Genomic DNA, 12,500 nt, shown 5'->3' with positions numbered 1-12,500 from the left:
TGTAGGCATCCATACGCAATGAATATGTACCAGCTTTGTTGGTTAAAGAATGCTACCTGGCTTCATCGTCTGTAGTTATTGATAGAACTTTTGTTCTTGCTTTTTTTTTTAAGATTGTGTAGTTATTTACCAATAACCTTAATACAAAAAATTTATCCTTTTATTATTAGGTTTTTATCATTTGTTCTTTTAATTTTCTCATGATAGTTATTTAGAGGTTATGTGGTTTTTCATATTCATGTAAATCTAAAATTGAGGGCAATTATTATACTACTGAAGAATGCAATATTGTCATGTAAAAAAATCATGTTTACACACCAATATAAACTTGAAAGTAATAATTTAGTTACTTGGAAATATTGTTTTTTCATGCAAATCAATAGAAAAAACATCACATTCTCCAGCAATATGAAATAAAAAACGACCATTAAATAACCAAATGGTGGATTTTCATGCAAACTAAAAAATAATAATAATAATTTCCAGCCACCAACACTACAAAGTGTATAATGAATTACTGGAATTTTTTTTTCATGCTAACTAAAAGAATAAAAAAAAATCACATTTTCTAGCAATATAAAAAAACAACCATTAAATAACCAAATAATGTATTTTCAGGCAAACTAAAAAAATAACAATTTCCAGCTTTGATTACTTGACAATATTGTTTTCCATGCAAATTAAAGAAAAAACATCACATTCTCCTCCAATATTAAATAGAAAAAACTACCATTAAATAACCGAATAGTGTATTTTCATGCAAACTAAAAAAATAATAATTTCCAGCCACCAACACTACAAAGTGTATAATGAATTACTGGATTTTTTTTCATGCGATTTAAAAGAAAATACATTAGATTCTTCGGCAATATAAAAAAAAACAATGAAATAACCAATAAATGTATTTTCATGTCAACTAAAAAAAATACTATTTTCCAGCCACCAAAACTACAACAAGCGGAGTTACGTCCTGCGCTGCCTTCCTTACTTCTTTCTGATTGGCCAGCCCAAATGCGCAACAACAGATGTCTTCCAGAGAATCAACATGCATCCAGATGTGGCTGGAACGCTTCTCAAAGGACCCCATTGGTGGACTCGGAGGAGATACGGTAATTGAGAGACGAAGTTATTAAATCTAACTTTTATTGGAAAGTCAAGATGTATCAAGAAAGTATGCTGATAAGTTTTATTTTCTTCAGTTTTAACTTTCACTAAAAAATTGTGTGTAATGTAAGTTAGATATTCATGAATGTGGTTCGAGTAACCTGAGTTCGAAATTCATATATACTATTTTCTACCTAACAGTTTTTTAGATGTACTTATTCAAAAGGTTTTCACTATATATTCCAATCCCTAAAATAAATTCATGTACTGTATATAATTTTCTATTTAACGTCAACTTTCTAGTTGTACCTGTTCAAAAAGTTTTCACAATATATTCCAATCCCAAAACTAATATATTTTAAGTGTACTCATAACCTTAAACGTTTAACTGGGCTTCAAACGTTCCACTGGGATCAACAAGGCACTAGAAGAATTAGGAGCTGATGAATGGAGAAGTATTGAATCAAAAGCTCAAGATAGAGACAACTGGCAAAATCTAACCGAGGCCCTTTGCGTCAATAGGCGTAGGAGATAATGATGATGACTCATAACTTTAGGAAATTTCTACCTTTTGGTACCCAGAATGACATTGAGTTTCCATTGGAAGTAATTATGTTAGGTAGTCAATTGGTTTCCTAGGTCATTATTAGCTTATTTTAATGGATTTATTTAAAGAGCTCTGGCATTGTAAGTCGAAGGCAACTGGCATCACCTCCACCTTTGAAGAACTCCAGTATTAGACATTATTTGAGGGTCCTTTCAGCATCCCTTTGGCCACAGTCACACACCCACTTTTTAGCCTTTTCTTCCACCTTCTTGTCTGATTGTCTAACATCTTTTAAATTTAACTTCAGTCAAACTGGTTATATTTTTGCCACTTATACATTAGGTTAGATTTTGCCAGTCGTCTTTATCTTGAACTTTTAATTCAATACTTCTCCATTCAACAGCTCCTAATTCTTCTAGTGCCTTGCTGATCCCTGTGAAACGTTTTGGAGCCCAGTTAAACGTTTGCCCCATATTGCCTTCCTTTATAATTAATAATTAATACCAACAGGTCAGCCCTATTCTCCAAGACCCATCACATTCGTGGAGTACCTTGACCTGTTCAGCACAGCAGCAGTCGACATCGAGGCTCACTGTGCCAACTCGACCATTCCAGGCGTCCCATACCACCAGAAGATCACAGGCGATGGGAGCACTTCGACCCTATGGGACGGCAGCCCCACGATGAATCACATGTACTCGACGCTTAACAAGAACTCCACTAGAAAAGTCCTACAGCTCTTTTTCAATAAAAGAGAAGGATTTACCCATCAACTGAGGGGCTCTGGAACAGAGTCTTCGGCAGAGGCCGACGACAGGCTGAACCAAAGGAAAGATTTTGAAGGATGCTGCTTCTCTAACCCAGCTTCTAAAGGGGATTACGCAGATTCTGAAAGGACTCTTTACAGACAGCTCTTCAGCATCCAGCCAGGGATTGTACTCCCAGTGACTACAGCTGACATTATACATGCCGTGCTGCCGAGGTCACGGATCATCGCTGTTATACGAGAACCAGCGTCTAGGTAAGGTAAACTTAATATGTACTGTAGGTTCCTCCTTCAATTTTATTTCTTTACAGAAGGTCCCCAAGTTACAAACATTCCACTTAAAAACATTCAGATTTAAACACAAATGCAACAGAAAATAATAAAGATAAAATAAAGAAATACCGTAATAAAGGGATTTTGACGTAGGAAAAATCTATTTCTGGGCGAGAGACCCGTGCCGCCCCGTGAAATGCTCCTTTTACATAATTTCTAAGGTAAAAACTGCTATAAATTTACCAGAGAAAAATTGTATAGGAATGCTAGGTTGAACCCAGCTCGCTCACCTTAGTAAGGTGTCGGTATAATACTGGGGCGTGAATTAATCACAACCAGAGGCCTCACACCATTTAGATATCTCCTGTCAATATCCCCGAACAGCGAGGTGCCGTTCAACATCCTACTACTACTAGCAATCCCACACCAGTGACGTCACTCCTTTTATATAGCACATTCATATATCATTTACCGCAGTAAGCAAAATAATATTTGTAATAACCTGATATATGTTTCATATGAAACCCAACTATTTCTTGACTTTTGTAGCTGGGAATCATAGGCAAGGAATTCAGATTAGGCTTAACCTAGGTCAAAATGTAACAAAATTCAACTTGTAAACAGCTTCTTGGAACCTATTAAGCTTGTAAGTTAAGGGTCTTCTGTATAAGAATCTAGATAAAATCAGTATATAGAACACAAAAAAAGCTCTATAGCTGGGTTGCAATATCCCTTTTTAATCTTAATTGATTTTCAGATTATACTCCAGCTATGCTTTCTTCACCAAGAATACTGATATCACTCCAGAAAACTTTGACAAAGCTGTCGACTCTTCAATTCAGAAATGGAAGCTTTGTACTGCTCAATATTCAGAGAGGACCTGTGCTTATAACAAGACGCTGCAGTATGATCTAGTAAGTACAGTATAGTATTATAAGTGTCAGGCTAAAAATTAGACCAATTTTATGCTTTCCTATGCTGTTCTGAGGGAAAGATTTGTGCTTGCAAAACATTGCAGCATGACCTTGTAAGTACTGTACTGAGAGTTTCAGAGTTTCAGAAAGTAAATGCATAAGAGGTTTGAATTAATTATTATTAGCTGTTCTAGACTTTACTATACAACGTTGTCATTAGCAGTTACAAGCTTACATATAGGCCTACTATTAGTAAGTGTTTAATATATACACATATCGTAAAGAGTTTCAAATTTTAATATACTGTACAGTACTATCATCAGGTGTTTCAGAATTTAATATTTTGTCATTAGCTCTTCAACACTAGTACAGTATGTCATAAGTTGTTTCAAACTTTATACTGTATTGTGATAAGCTATTCCAGACTCATGTATTATCATACTTTAGCTTTTTCAGACTTTGGTGTATTTTTGTTATCCATACAACACAGCTTTATTTTTTTTAGATTGTGTTTTTTTTTTTTAGTTTCACTTCATTTCTTTGTTTTCAGACTTAATTGTTTTGCATTGACCATTTTTTTTTTAGGTAATATGTCAAAACAAACTGATATTCTTTAAATGAACAAATAGAAAATGCGAGCATGAAGTTTTGAAGTGAAACTTAATTATTTTATAAAAACACTAATAAAATTTCATCTGCCACAAATATATGATCTAGTTCTTAAAATCCTTTCTGATGTAAAGTGGAAATGGATAAACTATTAAAGACTAGACTGTGACTTTGACCTTTGAAATTGAACTTCTAAAATTTGTTATTTCCAGCTATTTATATAATAGTTAATCCCTGAAAATTCATTGCTCTATGATTGAAATTGTACCCAGGAGGCTGTTCATAAACAAACACAAACAAGGGGTAAAACATAACCTCCTTCCAGCTCTGTTGGCGGAGGTGAATATTACAGGACCTGCAGGTCCCATTTATTCACTGGTTTAATATTTCCCATCCATTTCTTTCCATTACAAAAACTAATTATGATGCTTTCACAGGAAGTGAGATTGTATAACGGAATGTACAACATCTTCCTTCGTGATTGGTTGAACGTCTTCCCCAAGGATCAGGTCCTGGTCATTCGAATGGAGGATTACCATCAGGATATATCAGCAACAATGGCCTCTATTTATGCACACCTTGGATTAAGTAAGTGTTTTCAGTTGGAAGACCTGTGTATTTTATGGCAGTAATTACCATTTGCTACTTCAAATCGTCATCATCATTATTTCCTCCTATGCATATTGCCACAAAGAGCCTCAGTTAGATTTCATCAATCGTCTCTATCTTGAGCTTTTAAATCAATACTTCTTCATTCATCATCTACTTCACGCTTCATAGTCCTCAGCCATGTAGGTTTGCGTCTCCCAACTCTTCTAGTGTCTTGTGGAGCCAAGTTGAAAGTGTGGTAAACTAATCTCTCCATGTACCCCTCGCCATCCACATATGGCACTCTAGTAATCTATCTTATAGTTTTATTTCTAATACCTGGATGATGCAATTCAAGCCGGTGCTATTTTCTTGTTTGTTCAATACAGATTTTATTTCAGGAGGACTTTCTGAAGATGAAGAAAACCTGGTGAACATGGCTCCCGTGCAAAACAAAAACAGAAAGAAAAGTAATGTTGGGAAGATGCTGAATAAGACTGCAGAGGTCCTCAGGAAATTCTACGAGCCGTATAACGACGACTTGGTTGCGCTTTTGGGCGATGCTAAGTTTCTATGGCAAGATTATTACGCCAAGCTTTAGAACTGCATTAAGGAGCTAAGGAATATTTATTTGTTTCATTTGAATAAGTATTATTTTTTTTTTCATTGAGCATCTATATCTGCAGTTATATCCAATAACATTCATGTCTTTAGAAAAATATACCTCAGATATATTCAAAAGTACTTTTCTGAGGAGTGTTTTTCTATAGTGGAGAGAATATTAAAGAAGCATTTTCAGACTTAAAAGTCTGTACAAATCTCTTCTCAGCTTCTTACCAACAAATGTGAACAATAGAGTATATTAAAGTAACAAGTAGCAGCTTTAACATTGATTGTGAGTAAACACAGGGTCATTAACACCAGTTTTGTTTTTTAGCTGTTTAAATCTTGGCTCTGGTAAGCTATCTCATGGACTTTTCCCTTGGTATTTAATTAATCAACTTATGTGTGGTCAAAATAGAATTGGTCTTTGGTGTAACCAAGATTAAGTAAGTTTTATGCCAGCACAGGGCCTTGCATCATGGCCAGGCGATAATGAATAGTAAAGTTTTTAGATAAATAAGAGGTCTCGCATCGACTTCTGAAATCTATCCAACCAACCCTAATGCTAAAAATGTAAAGGAATAGAGTTGCTTTGTTATTATTATTATTATTATTATTATTATTATTATTATTATCCAAGCTACAACCCTAGTTGGAAAAGCAAGATGCTATAAGCCCAGGGGCTCCAACAGGGAAAAATAGCTCAGTGAGGAAAGGAAATAAGGAAATAAATGAAGAGAACAAATTAACAATAGATCATTCTAAAATAAGTAACAACGTCAAAACAGACATGTCATATTTAAACTATTAACAACATCAAAAACAAATATGTCATAAATAAACTATAAAAAGACTCATGTCGGCCTGGTCAACAAAAAAGCATTTGCTCCAACTTTGAACTTTTGAAGTTCTAGAATTTGACTTGACATAGGTGGCTGTGTTACAGTCAAAACTTCAACTGATAATGCTCACACTGCTGTGTGAGTTTTGCATTTTGCCCTTAACTCATGGAAAGTGATGCTGTATATTGTGCTTTTAAAAGCATATTCATTCCAGGAAAGCTTCTTAAAGCTCGTCTCCTCAGGATATATATACTACTGTAGTGTCTTTATTGTAGCATCTTCTGTGCCATTTACTACTCAGGACGATGTGGTTGCCAGAGAAGTCATGGACCCAAATAGCAATACACATTTATGGCTTGCCTTGAAATAAAAAAAAAAAGTACAAATCTATCAAGATCCATTGAGGTGAATTTAATTCGTGAAAAATCTGCTCATAAGGGTAATATTCCACATGTTTTATAGATAAATTACCTATAGTCCATTTCTTTTAGCGAGTCATGATTGCACCGACTTGCAACGGTGCCCTTTTAGCTCGGAAAAGTTTCCTGGTCGCTGATTGGTTAGAATTATCTTGTCCAACAACGGTGCCCTTTTAGCTCGGAAAAGTTTCCTGGTCGCTGATTGGTTAGAATTATCTTGTCCAACTAATCAGCGATCAGGAAACTTTTCCTAGCTAAAAGGGCACCGCTGCAAGTCAGTGCAATTATGACTCGCTAAAAGAAATGGACTATAGTTACCCATTTCCATCAATTTCACCTACAGTGATTATATTTACAAAGGTTTCTTTTGTGCAAGATTAATAATCCTGCTCGCTAAGGTTTCTTAGAATATTGCTGCTGATCCCTACTACTAAGTGCCTGCTGTAATTATAAAGACTGAAAGGCTATGCCATTGTAGTTTTGTATGATTTAAGTCCGCTTTAATTAGAGGGACCTCCTAAGATGATATAGAATAGTAGAAGGATTCGTGATCATAGTTTCCAGTAATTTAGATGTTTTATAGACAGAGGGACCCTTTCAGAGGGTATAAGGTTGTAAAAGGATTCATGACCACAGTGTCCTATAATTTAGATGCTTTCTATGCAGAGGGACCCATTAAAAGAATATGAATACAGAAGGATTTATAATCCTAGCAGCTTATCATTTACTGGTTCTTTTTCTAATGAACTATTTGAAAGGATAGAAGTTACAGAAGAAATCATGACCATAGCTTCATATAATTTAGATGCTTTATATGCAGAGGTACCCTTTGAACGGGATCTAGGACTTCAGAAGTACTAACACCCATAGTTTCACTTAATCTAGGTGCTTTTTTATGCTGAGGTACCCTTAAGAGAGGATACAGGGTTGTAGAAGGTATAATTTAGATGGTTTTTATGCAGAGGGACCCTTTGCCTGGTTTCTCACTGCAAACATACTCAGTATAGGTTGTAATGCACTTCAATAGGTCAAAAGCTTTGTCTCCAGTGACTTGGTGCTACCACAGGCTGCAGGAGACTCATTAAGCAATAACCTATTTGCTTTGAACATAATGTAAAGTAGTAAGGATACATAGAAAATACAGTACTGTAGATAGCTGTATGATATAGAATTGCTATACTGACAAAGGGCATTTACATAATTTTTACTTAAAGATGGTGCTAAACAATCTCTTTCACTCAATTTTTCATTATAAAGAGGAATGAATCCTGTGCCTCTTTTTTTTGCTTTTATTTGGTGCTATGTAAATGTATATATCTTTGTATATTTTTGTGACAGCTGAAGCATCTTGTGGGCCTTAACTTGTTTAGCCAAGAATTTTATTGCACAATACAGTACTGTAAACACATTGTATTGGGTGCTGCTAAACATGATTGATTTGGTTCCATACAGTGGCACTAAATCTTTATGTAATGATGTACAAAAGATTCTAGTTTAGAAATCTAATGCTCTACAGATAATGTTTCTGCAAAGTATTATTCTCTTAATGCTACAAGTTTCAATGTAGCTTATAACAGATCTTTAGGTTTTATGTCATAAGAAATTACAGAAATCCAACAGAGTGAGAATATTTCTTCAAAGATATTCATAAGTTTCCTAAAATGGAAGTAGATAGGCTATCCTTTATACTATTTTTCATATCAACCACAGGATTACATCGTTAGATTCAACACAAACTGAACTGATACTATGTGAATCGCTTGCATCTTTTTCTACAATAACATAATTAAATAAGAGATTTTGACGAAGGAAAAATCTATTTTTGGGTGAGGGACCTGTGTCGCCCAGTGAAATGCTCCTCTAGCACTATTTCTAAGGCATAGTTATTGCTGAAAATACCAGAGAAAAAGAGATGCATGGAATGCCAGGAATAAACCTAGCTCGCTCACTCTTTGAGTGTTGGTATAGAAAACTGGGGCGTGATTGAACCACGACCATAGATCCCTCACCAATTAGACCTCTCCTTCATCAACATACCCCCTCTCTACCCCTACATCTCCCCACCCCCCATCCTCATTCCTCCTCAGCACTTGCGTTGGTCAGACGTGTTTTTTAATGCTGAGAAAAGAATTATGTTCTCTTCCTAGCAAAGGCAACATAAAAATGTCCAAAGCTTAAATTTTATTTGGGAATAGGAATCATTCAATAATTTCCAAGATGTGTACAATCCTATATAATTTGTATACTTTTTAAGGTATTTTATCTAGATCTCTTATAATATGGCTACTTCTTTATGCCATTCGCTATATTCTAAACAGTTTCGAATGATGACTTTGCTGTAAGAGGCCTTTTTCTTTACATGAAGGTTCTTGCTTCTTTTTATATTCTTATTTCTTATTACATTTAATTACATTGTACTATTTTGAACATTTGGCCAACGGTATAGAATAAGTTCTTGAAAACTAATTTCATCTTCAATTTCATTATTATTGAATGCATGGTTCTCTCTTAATTTTACTCGGTGATTAAAACGCATAAGATAATCAGTAGAAAATTATCATTGAAGGTATTGTCATTGCTGGTGACTTCACCTTATTTTGATATATTAGAGCAATAAGTACAAAACATATTTACTCCCTGATAATATTTCATAAAGATAACTTCTATTTGAATGAAGAAACAAGAAAACTTTTTAATTCTTTCATACAACTTTTAGATTCAGCATCCAGTATAACCAAACCTTTTATTTAATAATGTAATTTAAAGTTGATAGCTTACATCTATTGGATAGCATATGGGGAAAAGATAATGTTTGTAACTTCATTTTCACCATTTTATGATATAGAATTGTGATATGGTGATTATGTCAAGTGAAATAAGCAGCTACTGGAACGAAGCCTTTCGTAATGTCAAAGCCGAAAGGATCTGCACATTTAGTATCGGTTAGACAAAATGTTTGTCTACGGAGTTTTTATGTATTATGCAATCGCTAGCTTTTGTTTTTACCTCATAAGCAGTCATCACGTTGAATGTAACATAATTCGTTTCATCAAAATTCATGGATTGATATTGATTCGTCTCTCCAGATTATGAGATTGATCATACAGGTGGACTTGGATAATCATATGCTTTTTCTTAACCCTTTTACCCCCAGGCTATTTGGAAATTTCCAACCCTTAACCCCCCAGGGGTTAAGTTTTTTCAAGCACATTTTGCAGTATATATTTTTCAAATTGCTCTAACAGCCTTAATTTTCGTCTTAGAGAGGTCAGGTTGGTCTCATTCTCTTGGAAAATGCCTGAAGTTTCTCAAAAAATTATCAAAAATATGCAAAAAAAATAGCAGTTTTTTGCAAGAACGTACCGGTATGTCCAAGGGGGTAAAGGGATGAGTTTTGTGAAACGTACCAGTACGTCCTTTTGGGGGTAAAAGGGTTAATGTGAACTTGTCACAGTCTACAAAACTGTATATCAGTTTAACGAAAAAGGTGTTTTGGCTTTTAATGTGTTTTACACAGAAATTTGTACATTATGGAAAGGATGTTGAGTAATTATTTCTCAATAGCATTAATGTATTGAGTAAGTTTAACAATGAATATGATTTGATATGTTATTGAAAATAACTATGATATGTAATAGAATCTAATATGGTAATGAAGAATGTTTAAAGTAATAATAGATAATCTACACTATGGTAATGATGAAAATAATGAAGGTAATGTGGCAAATAAGTATAACAGTGATAGAAAATGAATACATTAAATGCGAGTTGTTACTGTAGTCTGTGACCAGATAATGATGTGATAGAACTTTCTGACAAAAAAGAAAAGAAAAAAAAAAACACTATTAAAGGAAATGTTTCGTACATTGAAAATACAATATATTTTAAGGTAATTTGAGAGGTAACGTATTGAAAAGGTGTTTGTACAAAGTGCTATAATAAACTTATTAAGAAATGCTGTACCATACATCAAAATTCAGTAAAGTATTCTAGTTTGTCACTGATTTTATAATGATCAAATCAGATGAACAGATTTCCAGTGTTTGATTTATATATCTAGATAATAAGAATGCGGAAAGAAAATTTTCACTCTCTAATATAGTACAGTACTGAATACATATTGAGAGTAGATTTTCAATACACGCTAATGAACTAAAAATCATCAACACTACTTCTTCTTAGATTTCCATGCATATAGCATGACACGGGCTCTTGTCATTGGACAGCCCGTAAACATCAACACTAGTTTAATTGCAGTGCAAGTAAAATATTAGAACTGTCCATAATGACTTGTAAATAATGTACTTGGTAATGCATACATTGCAGTGCAATAGTTCCTTTATAAGCACTTAAGACACAAGATATAGTCCCTCTTTAACACATTAAGATCAGATATAGTTCCTCTATAGTCACTGTTATACATTGTTGTACACAATAATATCAGTGATTGATGACCGGTTGAGGCTGATTTTGACTGAATGTTATGATGATTAAGACATTTTAGACATTTCATCAATAATGAAATTAAATATTTACTCAGAGGGACTAGTTTTGGTATGAAAATGAGGTGATGACTGAAGCCCTGTCCACACGATCGTGCATGCCCGACGAGCAAGCAGTGATACCAGACCACAATAGTTAGTAAGAATGAGGGTTAATGACGTCAGAAGCGGGAAAACCACAGACAGGGATCTGGCATCATACAGTGTTGCCAGATACCTTCCTTTAGTTTTCCGGCTTCTGAAGTCATCAACCCTCATTTTCACTAACTATTGTGGCCTGGTATCGCTGTTTGCTCCATCATGTGGACAGGGCTTAAGATTAATTGTAATGCTAATGATACAGCCTGCAAAAGGTTAATCATTACTCAGAAAGTAATAAATAAAGAATGAAGGAATGTAAGAATGTGTGGAAAATCATGTCTAAAAAGACCTTAGATTATGACCTTAACCAGACTGAATTTGAGGCAAAAGAGAGTTTAATGAACTAGGAAGGGTTTTGAGCAGACCAAACACAAAAAATAGAAGAGATTTGTCAGAACTTATTTGACGTCTTAACGTGTGAAAAAGAACCTAACTGAAAAGTATTAGTTCTAAACTATCAGTGTGGTGATGTTTGCTTTTCATATAGACTATTATCTGTTGTCTTAAACTGCAATCAGTCTTTGTTATGAAATTGTCATGTATCTTTTACAAATGCAATTCAAAAGTTTCTATGTAGATTTACATTAAAGGATATCTAAGTATGATTAGATAATTAGGAATTTCCATTTGTAGCTGAAATGAAGTTAATAGGAAGAAATGTTCAAAATTCTTTATAGTTTGCATTAGGTCAATGCACAATGCATTTTTGATATTGATGAAATATGCTGTTATGAATTTCAGAAGCTGTGCTTTCCTGCAGATTAATAGAATAATGGATGCAGTTTGCAAACATGAGGCATTAATTGTTAATGCATGAATTAAGCACAAACTTTAGGATTCATTTCCTTTTTTATTTGCATTTGGAGTAACGTCAAATCCTTGGATTCTGGATAAGGTGAGACTGTTATTAGTAATATCAATAATACAGAAAATTATTCATGATAAAATAATTATTGTTTATTGGTGTAAAGACCAAGTTTTTTTTACAATCTCAAAATTTGATTTATTTCGGATTGTTTATTTCATGAAAGGTAATTAACTTTATAGAATATATTTACCATAATGGCTTGCCTTGTTAGCTGTCTTTGTTACTGTGTAACATAATATATTTTTATTAACAAAGTATTGATAAGCCTCCGTGAGGTTATGTAATCATACAGATTTTAGATGCATTCCAGGCATCTTTTCGGTA

The 12,500-nt window shown here is 34.0% G+C and overlaps 2 protein-coding genes across 2 annotated transcripts in view; one reads left to right on the top strand and one right to left on the bottom strand.

Moving 5' to 3' along the window:
• Nucleotides 1-6,020, top strand: part of LOC137637891 (carbohydrate sulfotransferase 15-like) — a 9,089-nt gene extending 3,069 nt beyond the window's left edge. The window contains exons 3-7 of the mRNA XM_068369999.1: nt 940-1,109; nt 2,162-2,672; nt 3,448-3,604; nt 4,651-4,801; nt 5,203-6,020. Coding sequence (XP_068226100.1) covers nt 940-1,109; nt 2,162-2,672; nt 3,448-3,604; nt 4,651-4,801; nt 5,203-5,402 — 1,189 coding nt within the window. The 3' untranslated portion in view covers nt 5,403-6,020. The remainder of the gene's footprint in view (nt 1-939; nt 1,110-2,161; nt 2,673-3,447; nt 3,605-4,650; nt 4,802-5,202) is intronic.
• Nucleotides 1-12,500, bottom strand: part of LOC137638545 (ATP-dependent RNA helicase DDX55) — a 352,777-nt gene that overhangs the window by 38,384 nt on the left and 301,893 nt on the right. The gene's annotated exons all lie outside the window — the stretch shown is intronic.

This window comes from Palaemon carinicauda, chromosome 3 (assembly GCF_036898095.1).
Source record: "Palaemon carinicauda isolate YSFRI2023 chromosome 3, ASM3689809v2, whole genome shotgun sequence".
NCBI lineage: Eukaryota > Metazoa > Arthropoda > Malacostraca > Decapoda > Palaemonidae > Palaemon > Palaemon carinicauda.
Note: the sequence above shows the minus strand (reverse complement) of the source record. Positions and strands in the feature narration are given on the sequence as shown.